The 15675-nt window shown below is 41.0% G+C and overlaps 1 protein-coding gene across 1 annotated transcript in view; it reads right to left on the reverse strand.

Moving 5' to 3' along the window:
* Window positions 1-627: 627 nt before the first annotated feature.
* The window catches only part of EVPL (envoplakin), a 48126-nt gene continuing 33078 nt past the window's right edge, over window positions 628-15675 (reverse strand). Inside the window, exons 13-22 of the mRNA XM_060764643.2 lie at window positions 13664-13761; window positions 13189-13374; window positions 12248-12422; window positions 11909-12047; window positions 10359-10552; window positions 8784-8934; window positions 7760-7843; window positions 7554-7664; window positions 5858-5950; window positions 628-4558 (exon numbers count right to left, since the gene is read on the reverse strand). Coding sequence (XP_060620626.2) covers window positions 1115-4558; window positions 5858-5950; window positions 7554-7664; window positions 7760-7843; window positions 8784-8934; window positions 10359-10552; window positions 11909-12047; window positions 12248-12422; window positions 13189-13374; window positions 13664-13761 — 4675 coding nt within the window. The 3' untranslated portion in view covers window positions 628-1114. The remainder of the gene's footprint in view (window positions 4559-5857; window positions 5951-7553; window positions 7665-7759; window positions 7844-8783; window positions 8935-10358; window positions 10553-11908; window positions 12048-12247; window positions 12423-13188; window positions 13375-13663; window positions 13762-15675) is intronic.

The following is a 15675-nucleotide window of genomic DNA, read 5'->3' on the forward strand; positions in this document are numbered from 1 at the left end:
CCTTATGGAGCATCATGGGAGGTGGCTCAAGGGGGGTCGAGGGAAGCAATGGAAATATGCTCCCCTTTTGTCACTGATCCCTTCTGCTGCATCAAATTATTTTGCAAATGGAGAAGCTGTTTCATTTATGGATCTGAACAATTGTTTAGTCAGATTTGTAAAATAGTTATTATTGACATTTCAGATGGTTTTATTGATGACTGTTATTGTATATGTTTCTCTCTGCACTCAAATAAAGAATATTCCGGATGGTTTAAAAGCTTTCTTATGGACAACAGGGCTTGTGATTTCTATCTATTATCCTTATTTTGAATGCATGCTGTAGTACAAAATATCATTGATCGCAGAGGGAATGAAATTTTCTTCCTTCCTTCCTTCCTTTCTTTTTTGCTCGTCTTGTAAAACCTTTTAGGGCTTCAGTCTTTCTTTGAGGTGACCAATAGATTTCTGCTTCTGTGTTACTATGGCTCTGAAACCCACATAACCATTGGCACTATTGTTTTCTCTGGAGTTTTGTAGCGTACATTCTTGGACTCCTTCAGGTTTATTCATTCTTGTTTAGTATTTTGATGTAGATATACATTTTAGTGAAGGGAAGTGCTTCTACTTTAAAGAGAACTAACAGAATCTTTTTAATTCTATTTTTTATTGCATACATGACAACAATCTTAAATCAAAGCACTTTGATGCACATCCTTTCAAAATTGCAAGGAGACACAGTTACCAAGCATACTGGTTAAATTTATAAATCCACTTTGTTTCCCTACAGTAAACATTTATTCCTGCATTAGAACCCTTTTACCATCAGAAATACATCTTTAAGACACATTGCTGCCTTGGTATAATAAACTAAGATTAGCTATTCAGACTAACACAGAATTTGCTTTAACTGCCAGGAATTCTGTCCAGTGCTAACAGAGTATGTGAGCTCTACTGAGGGCTTGAAACAGATCTCTCCTACCTGATGCCCTCCAGATGTTTGGGAATGCAATTCCCTTCAATCAGAGCTAACATGGTCTAAGGGGTGGGAACCAATAGAGCTGCTCTCCAATGTGTGAAGTGCAAATTTAAAGCATTGAAGGCTACCAGCAAACTAGAGACCATGGTGCTGTTTTCAGTGTCCGAAGCGAGGCAAAGTGGGTGAACGGTTGGCTGCTTGATATGACTGGTATCCATCAGAGGTGGCTGGGAGGAGAAGTAACCCACTTAGAGGATCTTTTTGGCAACGAGCCATAGCTTCCTTATAATTAATTTTTTCTTTGCTGATAGGGTCAACAAGATCCTTTTCATAGTTGGATTCATCTTGCAGCATCATGGCCAGGTCACCACTAAGCATGCCTACCTGGACAGCCTCTGACACTGGGATACGGCCAGTTTTCTTGGGATCTATTAGTCCTCCAGTCAGGTGCTGAACCTGCAAATAAGGAAAGGCATTGTCCTTCGTAATCCACCCTTTCTGAACGGCCTCTCCTACAGGCAGCCTTCTCTTAGTGACAGGATCTTCAATCCCAGTGAAAGCCTTCTGAGCATTCAGCAACCTCTGCGTGTATGTATTGTCAATGAGCCCTCTGTCGATGGCTTTGTGGACTGAGTAGCGATCCCGTGAGACAAGATCAACGATCCCTCCAGTAGCAGCTTGGGCCTCCAGAAGTTTTTGAGCTGTCATTGGATCCACCAGCCTCTTGTTAAGTGCAGATTTGATGTTGTATTTATTGTCAGAGGTGGTGTCATACACTCCAGCAATGGGGAAAGTATCATCACAGAAGGCCATCTGTGTTGGAGGGAAGAAGCTCTGCTTTTTTTGGAAGGCAGGTGATGTAGCTGGAGATTTGGAGATGATTGAGCCAATAGAGAGGGAGGCGTTCTGCTTCGTTTCACCTGCTACCAGCAGAGCAAATTCAGAAATAGGAATCCTGCCTTCCTTATAGAGCTGATATTCCTCTTTTGTAATTCTTCTAAACCTCAGGGCATCATCAATAGAGTACTGTTTTCCACTCTTCTTGTCAAGGAGGACAGAAACATCTCCCTTGGGTCCCAGAGTTGTGATTTCTTCCCAATCACATTCTAATTCTTGCAGCTGGATATACTGTTCCCTGTCGATCATGCCTCTCTTGTAGGCCTCATAGGGCGACACATCCTTGCCTGTCTCTGGGTCCAGAATAGAGATCTTGGTGGAGAGATTTGTTTCTCTCATCTGAGTCTCATGGTTCAGTTCTTCCTTATTTACTCTGCTTTGGAGCTCTCGGATAGCCCTCTCTTTTTCATAAATCTGATCCTTCTCCTTAAGTATGTCCGATTCAAGGTGAGAAAGCTCGCTGACAAGTTGCATCTTCTTTAGTCGGTCATTCTCTGTCCTTTGGCTCAGGAGCTTGGATTGCTCTCTGAGGAAAAGGATTTTCTGTTGTTGCTGTCTTTCCAGTTCTCCCAACTCTTCCTCAAGATTAGCAATTTCTTGTATTGCCACATTCCGAGTTTGCTGAAGCTCGGCTTCTTCTTTGCACCAGGTCTTCTTCATGCCTTCTGCTCTCTCTGTTTTTTCTTTGAGACGCCTAATATCTTCTTCTGCATTTTGCCGGGCAATTCGCTCCCTGCTGAGCAGATCCCAGAGACGTGCTCGCTCATTTTCCAGTACTTTGTCCTTTTCTACTCTGATTACTTCCTTGTAGATAGTTTTTTCCTGGGACTTTGTTTTCTGTAAAACATCTATTTGGTTTTGAAGATTCTTGCATTCCCTCTGTAGGCTCAACACTTGAGCCTTCTCATTATCCAGGTCAATTCGGAGGTGTGTACTGGACTGCTCAAGAACAGGATCTTTCTCAACCTTGACCACTTCTTCTGTGATTATTTTTTCTTGAACTGGGGCGGGGCTTTCCTCAATTTCCTTTATCCTCAAGGTGATTTGACGCATTTCTTTTTCCAAAGTAAGTCTTTTATTTCTGTCATCTTGGAAGGTAAGCAATCTCTCTTTCTCTTCAACTGCTGCCCGAAGCTGTTGAACTTCACGTTCCAAGCGTCGGCGGTTGCTGACTTCATCATCTAAGCTCTTGCTGAGCCTGCTATGCTCATCCCTGAGCTTTGGGTCCCTCTGCGTAAGGACAACTTCCTGGACTACCACTTTTTCCTCAGGCTTTCTCCTTTCCAGGAGCATATACTTATTCCGGAGGTCATAGATGGCATCTTCTGTTGCTCTCCTTTTTTGCGATGCATTGCGTACTTCTTGGCAGAGTCGTTCAGCTTCTCTTTCTAGTAGAGGGTCATTCTCATATCGCACAACCTCCCTGGTCACTAGCTTGGTTTCAACTTTGGATCTTTCTCTCTTCCACTCATCTCTTTCTCCCTGCAGCCTAATCAGCTGTTCTTGGGACCTGCCGTTTATATTCACAAGGTCATTCAGCTGTTGCTTCAGCCGACCTATTTCTCTTAGAATCTCTGGGCTTTTCTCCATCTTCACCACCTCTTGGATGACCTCTTGAAACTCCACTGTAGGTGCCTGTGACCTCAGAACTTTCAGCTCATTTAAGGCACTCCCAACTTCCTGCTCAACCCTTGTCCTTCTTCTTGTAACTTCTTGGAGTTCTTTCTTCAAACGTGCAATCTCCTCTTCAGTTTCAGGGTCAATATGAAAGATTTCATTAACCCTTTCCTTAATTTCCACCTTCGGCTTTTGCTTCTCTAGAGTGCTGTATGTGTTTTGCAGTTCTGTCAGCTCACTTGCTTGCGATGTATTCTTGTTCCTCTCCTCGTCAATTAGAGTTTGGAGTTTGGAAGATTCTTTCAGCAGCTCTGGGTCTTGCTCCACTTGTTTGACCTCTTTCACAATAACTTTTGGTTCTGCTCTTTCAATCAGCTTCTCAAGCTCTTCAATTCTGCTTTTCATTTTTCCTATTGTATCCACAAGTGACTTTCTCTTGAAACTGTCTTCATCAATTTGCATTTGCAGTGTTCTGATGGCTTTGACCACCTCTGGGGCCTTCTCCAGCTTGACCACCTCTTTTACCACCACTTTCTCTCTGATATTTGGCTTCTTCTGTTCCAACAAGTGAAGCTCTTTCCTTAGCTGTTCAAGTTCAGAGATGGAATCTGAATTCTCACGGAGGTGCTTGATTTCTTCATGGAGTCTGGCTGCTTGAGCATCTAGGCTTGGATCTTTCTCTATTTTAGTAATTTCTTTGGTAAGAAGCTGGCTTTTGAAAGTCTTCCTGTCGTTCTCCATTTCAAGGACCTTGCTGCTCATTATCTGAACATTTTTCAGTAGGTCCTTTCTTTTATTCTTTTCATCCTCAATTTGACGAGATATTTTAGAGAGATCACTTTCCAGAGCTGGATTTCTGTAATACTCAATCACTTCTTTCTCTTCTACTCTTTCAATTGGCCGTTGAGTCTTTAGCACCAGAAGTTTACGCCTCAGAACTTCCATTTCCTCCTGAACCCTGACCTTCTTCCTCCGTTCCTCTTCCAGTTGAGATTTCACGGTGTCTGCTTCTCTCTGTGACCTACCCATGTTTTGGGACTGTTGTTTCTGCTCATATGTCACTTGCACTGCTTCATTTACTTCTTTCTGCAGAAAGAAAGAAAGAAAAACAATGTCAGGAAGAGAAATGCAAATTAAAAGAGTCCATAAAAGTCCAATTGTGAGCATGCTTTCTTGTAGTGATTAAAATTTAGAAAAGTTAATTTTTAGAACTTCAGGATCCAGCTTTCTCTAAGCCTTGTGTAAATACCTGCATAGGAAAATACACTGCATCAGCACTACACAACATTCACACTTGCCTCAAACAGTCAAGAGTTCTTTCCCCCACCCTGGACATTCCACAGATAAATAAACCTCACTTGCCTAGTTTCCAACAGACCTCACAATCTTTGAGGATGTCTGCCATAGATGCAGGCAAAACACCAGGAGAGAATGCTTCTGGAACATGGCCATACAGCCAGGAAAACGTACAGCAACCCAAAGAAGGTTTACATGCAAATACCCAAAATGCCCTCTTCAGTGTATATCAATGTTACAAAAAAAAAAAAGGAATAAAAACGTAAATCTTACTGAGAAGTTGAGGTGTCAGCTCCTAGTTGTACCATGGCAACTAAAGTAACATCCCATGGCTCACATGGGATGAGCTCTGCAATTTTAGACAAAGAGCAATGATTTCTTCCCATGTTTAGGAGAGCTTTCAGAAAGTAGCTGTTGTTGCCTTAGGGATTTAGGCCACATCTGCACTGTAGAATTAATGCAGTTTGGCACCACTTTAATTGCCCTGGCTCAATGCTATGAAATTCATGGATTTGTAGTTTGGTGAGGCACCAGCTCTCTGGCAGAAAAAACTAAAGATTCTGTAAAACTATATAATTCCATAGCAATTATTTCACATGTACTGATTTTAAATTATTGGTGATTTCCACAACAGCTATTTTTTAAACATCTGTATTATGTCTTTTATTGTGTCTTTTATGTTGTAAGTCGCCTTGGTTCCCTTGTTAGGAAAAATACAGGATATCTATTAAACAAGACAAATAAGTAAAATAAATAAATTGGTAAAGAGAGTGGAAGATGCCACCTTCTACACTGAATGCTTTAGGATTTAGGCATTATTGTCAGCAAACAAGGGTGAAGGCCAAGCCAAAGCAGATAGGAGACTGGTCCACTCTTTGGCATTTTTTTTACAAATACATTCATGTGTTCTTTGCTGAATTCAAATGATAAAGTAATTGGGGTGTGGAAATACAACAGCACCTCAGAGCAGCTTTTTTTTGTTTGCTTTTCTCTGAAATCAAAAAAAGGAAGCAACCAAGAGATCTTTCTTGCTCAAAGGAGATACCAAATACTAGAGTTATTTAAGCCTTCCACATGATGCACATATACCTTATCCAGGACTTTCTTTGCAAATTCCAGCCGGCTGAGCTGCTCTTTGTTTTCAGCAGCGGATTCTGTAAAGAGCTTGGTCACATTGTTTTCCTAAGGGGAATCAATAAAACATTATTCAGACAATGTGATACGTCTTTCTGTGATATGCTGTCATTTTCTACTCTGTTTCAAAGCTACCAAAATTTCCTAAAGAAATGTGCTGGGACAATGCCAATGCACTTGTTTTCTTTACCTTACCTGACACGACATTCCTATAAACATCTCTGTACAGAATTGAGTCCCATTGTATTTAGTGGGAATTACTCCTAGGCAAGTGTTTATAGCCACTGTCCTACTAGGAAGATAATTGTGCTTCCTTCACTTTGTATGTGACTAATAATACTCCTAATAATGCCGTTATCAAGATCTCAAAATCAAACTACATAAACCAGTGGTAATTGGTACACTGGGTGCCCTGCCAAAAGATTTCAGCCAGCATTTGAAAACAATAAACATTGACAAAATCACAGTCAACTGCAAAAGGCCACCTTACTTGGATCTGCACACATCATTCGGAAATATATCACACTGTCCTAAACGCTTGGGAAGTGTTTGACTTGTGCTTTTGTGATATAAAATCCAGTATATATATCTCATTTGCTGTATCATATTGTGTTTTTGTATCAGTAAAATAATAATAATAATAATAGTTCTTTCTTACTGCCTCTCCCCACGTCTCGAGGTGGTGTGCAATATAGTTAAAACACTTCATAAAGCATTACGTAAAGTACATATGATAAAACATATTTCTATGAAATATATAGATTAAAATACACAAAACAAAGGACGCAAGTTTAAAATGCACATGTCTTCAATTTTCTCTCAAATTCCGACAGCTGATTTAGCCGTTAGAGCTCTTCTGGCAGCTTGTTCCACAGTCTTGGAGCTGCCGATGAAAAGCCAACTGTCCTCTGGGTGACAGTTGGCTGGAGTAGACGCACCCCAGAGGACCTAAGTGTTTGGGGTGGTTTGTATATAAATATGATTTGAGTGAGTGATAAAAAAGTGTAGCCATTGCATCACAGACACAGAGAGCTGAAGCTTTCTTGCAAAAATTAGCTTTAGGCAATGAATTATAGATGCTGTGTCTACTTGTGGGATATCTGAATGTATCCCCACTTGTCTTTTCTTTCTTCAGAAAACATTTTCCCTTTTGGATTGCTTTCATCAGTTTAATGGGTTATTTTGCTGAAACAATTATTTTTAATTGCCTGTAGCTTTGTTAGTTTTTTTTTTTGGAGTGAGGGGGCCTTAATGCTCTCCCCCCTCTCGCCACAAAGATGTTCGTACTTTCATGAGGTATTATTCTATTTTTACACTTTTAAAACTGTCAGGCCATCAAATGCTAATCAAGGTGGTCAGTTGAAACATTCACACCTAGCTCCTACAGACAGGAGTTCTTTGTCCCACCCTGGTCATTCCACAGATATATAAATCCATTTTCCTAGTTCCAACAGACCTCACTACCTCTGAGGATGCTTGCCATAGATGCAGGCGAAACGTCAGGAGAAAATGACTCTAGAACATGGCCATATAGCCCGAAAAAACCTACAACAACCCACTTTTAAAACTGTTTTCAAGATGTGGAAAATGGCTGCTTAAAAGAAATAAAATATTTATATAAATAAACTTGAGCTCTGGTTCACGTTCTCACCTCAGCTTGGATGCTCTCTTGAAGAGGGGTCACCCGGAGGCGTTTTGCAGAGGAGGCAGTCAAACTGGGATCTAGAGAGGACCGATATTTTCCTGCCTGGAGTTCATAATCCTGTTTTTTCCAAACAAATTAATTAATTAGTTTTTAAAAACTCAATGCAAGGTTCACCAAGTGAAAAAGAAAATGCATTGAGCACCGCAACATACATTAAGAACAGACTGCACATTCTGAGACAAGTTGACCACTGAATTCTTGTCAGATTCTTTACTCTGGATTTCATTTGCCAGCCTCTGCAAGGGAAACAGAAACGGAGAGTCAAGACATGACCCAGTTCATTGCTGGATAACTGTTCATTATCCATTTCTGAAATACTAATGCATGTTTGCTATAGACAACAAAATTTAAAACTTCTCTCTCCAAAAGGGATTTTTGCTCTAGTTGCTTTACATATAAGCAGGCCCTAATTATGCAAACTTCCAGAACTGCTTTCCACTGTTTCCCATTCTTTGTAATTTTAAGGCTTTTTCTTATATGTATTCCTTTGTTCTATGTAGTTCAGTATGACAGAAGCCAAGCTTGGAAGATGGAACAGGAAAGTTGGTTTGTTAAATTTCAGCACCAGAAATGTGGTAATTAATTCACTGTTAAATACTGGAATAGTTTGATTGTGGTTCATTGTTTACTTCAGTTGGTGAGTCTTAAAATCATGGGATTTACAGAGAGTGCCATGTGTGTTGTCCTATCATTGATTTCCTCAAATATGCTCTTTGTGACATTTTAAAGTTGAATTTCCCAACCAGGAACCGTTTAGACCATTATAGCAAACTACTGAATAACTGCAGTCTCTCTTTGACTCAGAATCATTAAATGTGATTTTCAAAGATTGGTGCTGTGACACATATTTTTCATGGGCCCTCAAGATTCTAACAACTCCAGAACTCTCTCTTTTTTTCTCTTGATATAATCCCCAGAAAAGAATAACAAGAGGTTATTCATTGCACTATAGAAATAACTGCTGCTTGTAGACATCATGTTTTCTTGTTCAGCTTTGTTGAAATAAAAAAAAACTATTTAGTATAAAACTAGTTACATCACATTATTTCCAAAGTGATTGTGAGTGCCTATTAATCAACACATTATGAGGCCTTGTTTGACTAATTAACACATAGCTAATACAGTTTAGTTATTCCCAATCTTCCACTCTTTGAATGAAGGCAACACAGTTCTCACCTTCTGTGCCTGGAGTTTGTAATTGATCTGGCTGGGACCATCAGTGGTCTTGACCTGGTACTTGGGCAAATTGTTGAGCCAGAACATCAAATTCTCATTGGCATTTTGGAACTGTTGGTAGGTGAGGCTGGTGTTCCTGAGTGTCTTCTCTCTGGATGGATAGGGACATGATTAGAAAGAGATGAGAAAAAGCTTTTATAGGGAAGATTCCCCCAGTCGAAGATCTTTTTTTTCTGATTTTCATGTTCAAATTAGGTAAAAACATATAGAATCCTAGTTGGAATTGTCATCTAGTCCAACCCCCTGCAGTGCAGCAACACACATCCTGCAGCACAGTGGTGGTGAATCAGAAATTTCCTTCAAGAGTAGTTACAGTGTCTGATTTAACCAAGAGACCTCCAGGTAAGCAGCTTCCTTACTGCAGCTCACTTAAGGGAGAACTCCTGGGGGAACCAGGAGCAGGCCTTTCTCTTCCTATGGAGAACTGCAAGCTGCCTCATCCTCCCCATGCCAATGTTTGAGAAGGGGGAAGATCTCCAGTAAAAAACAAACAAACAAACAACTGGTGTATGATTTACAACAACAACAAAATGATAGATACAGTGATCCCTCGCTCCTTCACGGTCTGCTTATAATGGACTCGAAGTTTCACGGTTTTTAAAAAATAATTTTGCCCTGCTTACTTTCCGCTTCCTCCTCCTCTTCGCTACCTGGAGCCTCTTGCTGGCGCTTAGGCCCCATGACTGAGAAGGCGGTGGCAAGAGGACCCATATGGCGACGAGGAGGAGGAAGAAGAAGGTAAGGAGGGCGAGGAGGAAAGGTGAAGATGCGTCCCTACATTGCGGAATCTCACTTATTGCGGGTGGTACAGGAACATAACACCCGCGATAAGTGAGAGACCACTGTACAGGCATTTCCGAAACATCTGTGTCTGCAGATGAAACCCAGGATATGTGCTTCTATCTACACTGCCATATAAAATGGATTATATGGCAGTGTAGACTCATGTCATCAGACAATGTGGATTATCTGCTTTGATAATCTGGATTATCAAAGCAATATCTGGAAATGTAGAAGGGGCCTAAGCAGCATCAAGGTTTGGTCAACATTGCAAAAATTGTTAAAGAGGGAGAATAAAAGAAGCTGCAGTAGTTTGCTTTTCTCTCAGTCAATGGGAAAGAGCAAAGTTCCACCATCTCCCATCCTCCAATACTGAGGAAATTGAGTGAAAAATACTTTTACACTTTGAACTCAATTTGTAGCTATTGAATGAAGATGAAGCCAAAAGGGGAGTAGGATACTGGAATGGGGATGTATTAAAATAGCTTAAAAAGTGGGATGACAAAGGTTTAACCTGGACGGTCCTTTCCAAATTCAGCAGTTGCAGGTATGGATATACTACATAGTGGATGCTAGACATAGTCTGTTGGTATCAAAGCCCTTCCCTATCCTGTATGAACATGAAAAACAAGATGGCCAAATGTAACTTCTCTAGGTTTTGTCCAACGTGGTCTCCTTTGCCTCCATATTCCTTTTACCACTATCTCCACCACTGGAGAGGGTTGGGCTTCCCACCTATGATCCAGCTGGTCAGCAACAGCATGATATCGGTCATTAAGGAGCTGGACTTCCTTCTTCTGCCTTGGCAGATCTGGGCAGTACTCCTGGAAATTGTTCTGCACAGCGCTGCAGCAATGCTCTGCATCCTTGAGACTCCGGTTTAACTTCAGCAAACAGTCCTCCTGCTTCACTAACTCTCGCTTCAGTTTCTGCAAAGGAGAAGAGGTATAGAATTCAGAAGAGCTGTTTTGTTTGAACAAGTAAATAAACCCCGGATACATTTGTTTTCCCAGTCTGCCCCCCTCTCAAGAAATTATACCTCCACAAAGAGAAAGATGTTGACAACTGAATATGTATGAGTAGAAAGGCATCTAAGTTATTTGGAAATAATTTGTCTTAACAAGCTGCGTGGGAGAAACAAAGAACAAGTAAACAGTTGCACTAGCATTTATTAAATTGAATACATTATAGACAAAAGATATCCTCATGTATTCAATTTAATAAAAACTAGTGCAACTGTTTAACCTCTTGTGCCACCGGGGCTCAGTGCAGCTGAGAGAGAGAGAAGGTCTATGGGTCTATGGAAGCATTAAGAACCTAGTAGATGCTTTGTCTATATCAGATAGGTAACTCTGGTATAAATTTGACCAGAGGAGTCTCAGAGGCACTGATTCTGGGGCTGGTGCCTACATGGGCTGGGGCCACTTTGGCCTCATTTGGATGTCACCTCATCCTCTGAGTCACTGCAATCATTCTCATCCAGCAACAGAGCCTAGCTCTTGACAGTGAGGTTTGTCGAAAGAACGGATGCCCATGCAATCAGCAAGAAAGAGAGGGTTGATGCACCATGATGCACTGTTCTGACATCAGCAGACTTGACTACAATGGTGAGGTACCTATGTGTAGCTCCCTGGTTGGTAGGGAGTGACAGTGGTGACACAGAGGATGTGGTGATGTCCTAGTGCAACACAAGGATGAGCTATCTCCTTCCCTTGTGCCTGATCCAACAAGTTTCCAGTAGACTGCCAAAAAGAGGGCAAAGTTGATTTAATTCCAGAAAACCTAGGATATTCACCTGAGATTGCTGTGTGTCATGGAGACAGATGACGGATTCATGGTGGGTCTAGTTTTTCTGGCCATCCTTTCAACAGTGGCATGCAGTACTAATGCTAAGTTTATCTTTCTGACAGAGACCTGTAGTTAGGAATTTTTGTAGTTTTTGCCCCTTGTGGGAATGCTCTTACTTGTAATTTAGCTTTACATATAATATTTATATCTATACAGCCACATATACGATGTTGTTCATCACACCGTGCTTGTTGCATTACCAGTGACCTATCTCTGGAAGGGAGCTAGGTGGCCAAAGGGAGACTACATGTAGAGATGGATTCTCATCTCCTTTCAAGGACCTGCTGACTATGTGGCCTGGTTTTCTCTAGGATTTATTTGTTTATTATATTCAGCAATATCCTCTTGCTTCATATGGTGAAAAAGGTGACACTTGACTACTCAACTCAACTTCATGCTATATACCAATCTGTCCTTCTGACTCCAGGATCTCTCACCTGAAGTTCATTGGCGCGATCCTGCAATGCATTGGGTGAGGCTGGTATGGTCCCATCATGAGATAATTTGGCCTCAAAGTTGCTGATGATCTTGTCTGTATTTTCTATCTGAGTCTCCAAATTCACACCTGCTTTGGCTCTGAAGAAGGGGAGATAATGTAACACTATAAGCCAACAGTTCACTTTATAACTGTTTTCTTCAACACAGGTCAAAACTCTATTTTCTATCATCTGAGCAAAAACACTCAACATTTAATAGAAAACATTGAGAGGATGTTTTCTCTTTGTTACAGTCACACACTCCATTCTCTGGTAGCAACTACTGCTGGCATCACTTACTTTTCCTCATAGAGCCTTGATAGCACCTTGACATCACTGTATTTGTTCTTGATGTTGTTGAGCATCACAGGAAGCTGAGAAGCAGTGGTGCCAGCAGTCTTCTTTGAAAGATAGGTCTCACATTCTTTCTGAGCAGCCTCTTTCTCTGTTCCTATACCTTTAAGTCTTCTTGTTGCTGCCTGATAAAAGAGCAATGCTTATCTTAATATCAATCAATTAGGTTCAATGTAACAGTTCCTACTGAGAGATAAGTATCAATCACAGTAGGAGACACAACAGGAATGCAATTACAGCTTATCAATCTGTGTAGCCTCACATTTTATTCCTGATGCCCCATTTGGGAGGACTAGAGCACATCATATCTTATGGCAGTGAGACTCTGAGTCCTCCAGCCTTCATTAGTGTAACTATTTTTATATGCAAAAGATGAAGGCAGTCAACAACAAAAGTTTCATTCTATACTATATTGAAGACTTTTCAGGCAGTGAATCATAGAGTCTTGCAGTTAGAAGGGGTATCAGGGGCCATCTAGTCCAGCAACTTGACAGGCAGCAATGCACAAATAAAATATTTCTGAATGACTTCTGACATCAACCTCTGTCTGGAAATCCCAAAGGAGATTCCATCCCTACCCCAAGAGAGTCTATTCCACCATTATGTATGGGGAAGACAGGGACTGAATTCTAACTAAGCAACTTCAAGAGATCATAACAAAACTTCTCCATTGTTCTCTTTGTTTTTCGGGAATGTCAGTGAACGTGTTCAATTAGTCTTTTGCCTTAGAGAAGCATAACAAGACTACTAGTACCACCACCCACAAAAACCTCTGTCCTTTCACTAATAGGAGTATTGATTCCAACAGGGTATGAACATCTTAGCTTGGGGCAAATTATGAGAGCAAGCTATCATGGTCAAATGAGCAATACAAATTGCCCCATAACTTGCTTCATGGTCTCTGATCCGTAGAGTAAGGTCCTCTATAGGGTCACTGTGGTTCAGTGGTGTCCTCAGACGGCCATAAGTCTCCTTCTTGACCTGGCCCAGGTCACCATCAATTTTCTCCAGCTTATGGAGCAACTGGTCAGCTTGGGGGTCATCCTGGAACACAATGGAGGTCCGGATTGGAGCTGTAATGACAAGGAATATTGACAGTTAAGGAAGGTGCTGTGATTCAAGTTAAATATAATAAGCAAAATATTTCATTTGCATATAAAATTAATTTTGCCCATGATATATTAATAAACAAGAAACAAGCAGTACCATCCCATCTTTCACATCAGCAATAAAAACGGATCTTTCGCCAGGATGTTTGAAACATCCTTAATGCGTCTTGGGGATATTATTCCAAGAATGATTTAGTCACACTACAATGAGGCTGTAAATTCCTGCTAAAAAGCAGCTAAAATGCAAACATACCCTGATTGCTTGCTTTAACAGGTGCTTTCTGGTTGCTCCTTAGTGTGTTCTGGACTGTAGCTCTCTTCTGCTTTACTGTATTCAGCTCACCTTCCAACCTAAACACAAAAAACAGTGTCAACTTTGCTTGATGCACATGGTATTCCTACCACACCTATTGTGTATGCAAACTATGTTAGGAAAGAATATAGTTTTTAGTGAAGATTCCCCTTGACAACAAGGATAATAAGCTTCTGGCACAAACCTATTGCCTTGATTATGAAATAGAGGGTGTACTTGTCCAATTTTCAGATAATCAAATTGGGAGGAATAGCTAATACTTCAGAAGACAGAGTCAGAATCCAAAATGACAGCAACAGGTTAGGGAGCTGGGCTAAAGCTAAAAAATGAATTTCACGAAGGATAAATGTAAAATACCACACTTAGGCAGAAAAAAATGCACAGATATAGGATGGAGGACACGTGGCTTGACAACAGTACATGTAAAAGGGATTTAGGAGTCTTTGTAGATCACAAATTGCACACGAGTTAGCAGTGTGATGCAGGAGTTAAAAATACCAGATGTGAAGCAAACAAGAGTATAATGTCTAGACTGCAACAAGAAATAGCCTGTCAGACCCCACCTGGAATAATACTATGTCCAGTTATGGGCACCACAATTCAAGATGGATATTGACAAGCTGGGATGCTTCCAAAGAAAGGCGGCCAAAGTTATCAACGTGTTGTCGAAGGCTTTCATGGCCGGAATCATTGCTGTAAGTTTTTGGGCTGTATGAACATGCTCCAGCAGCATTCTAACCTGACATTTCACCTGGTTGGCATCTTCAGAGGTTCTCTAAAGATGGCAGAACTCACAGCAACCCAAAATTATCAATGGAGTGGAAATCAAGTCCCATGAAGAGCAGCTTAGGGATATGGGTATGTTTAGCTATGAGATGAGAAGACTGAAAGGGGACATGATATGTTTGAAAAGATGCCACAAAGAGGAAGAGGCAAACTTGTTTTCTGTTTCTTTAGAGATTAGGGACCTCGCCAAAAAGGCCCATGGATTCGCCTCACGTCGAGGTGATTCCATGGGCTCCTGGTGGGGGATGTGGAGAAGCTGCTGCTCCACGCCCTGCATTGCCTGCCTTACCTTACCCCTCATCCCATGGAGGGGAATGTCGCCACTCAGCTTCCCCTCCTTCCATTGCTGGGAAGGCAACATGGGAAGGCTCCTGCTGTGGTGAACTCTGCTTCCTCTCCCTTTTTGCCATGGAGCCTAACTGGAAGATTGTGTGTTGTGTGAAGTGCTTGCATGTTGTGTGAAGGGCTCCATGCCAAAAATGGAGGGGAAGCCCATCTGATGAGGTAGTACGACACAGAGAAATAGATTTAAATTGTAGGAAAAGAGATTCCACCTAAACATTAGGAAGAACTTTCCGATGGTAAGAGCTGTTCAGCAGTGAAATATGTTGTTGCCTCAGAGCATGGTGGAGTCTCCTTCTGTTTTACTTCCAGTTGTTGAGGTACTGAAGGTTGGAAACCGATCTATTACAGTTTGCCAAAAACCTACTACAGGGTCCTAGTCGAACTTTTGTCCACTCTCCTCCCAATACTTTGTGGTATTATTTGATTTGGCTTTTGGTGATTGTTTTTTATTAAATGTACTTTGGATTAGAAAACCAGAAAAGAGTACTAATTAGAACATTGCCATAGATTCATGGAGCCATTGGTGGGAGAATCAAGATCTGCAAAAAATAATTTGTAACTTGAAAGAGGTGACCTAATTCAAAATCCTGTCTCAGTGAATGTACTAAGCAACAAGCCATACAAATAATGAGTGTTTTGAAAGCATTGGTCAAGAGGTAAGTGAATACTTGCTATGCAAATGAATCTCTTAAGAATATTGGCCTGCTGTGTGACGCTGGATTATTGTTAGATCGGGAATTATTTCCTTAAATTTGGTTCATGGTAATGGGAATAATTATGCATACAGTAGAATAAAGTGTGCATCTAATTGACAGAGCTAT

Source organism: Anolis sagrei, chromosome 2 (assembly GCF_037176765.1).
Source record: "Anolis sagrei isolate rAnoSag1 chromosome 2, rAnoSag1.mat, whole genome shotgun sequence".
NCBI lineage: Eukaryota > Metazoa > Chordata > Lepidosauria > Squamata > Dactyloidae > Anolis > Anolis sagrei.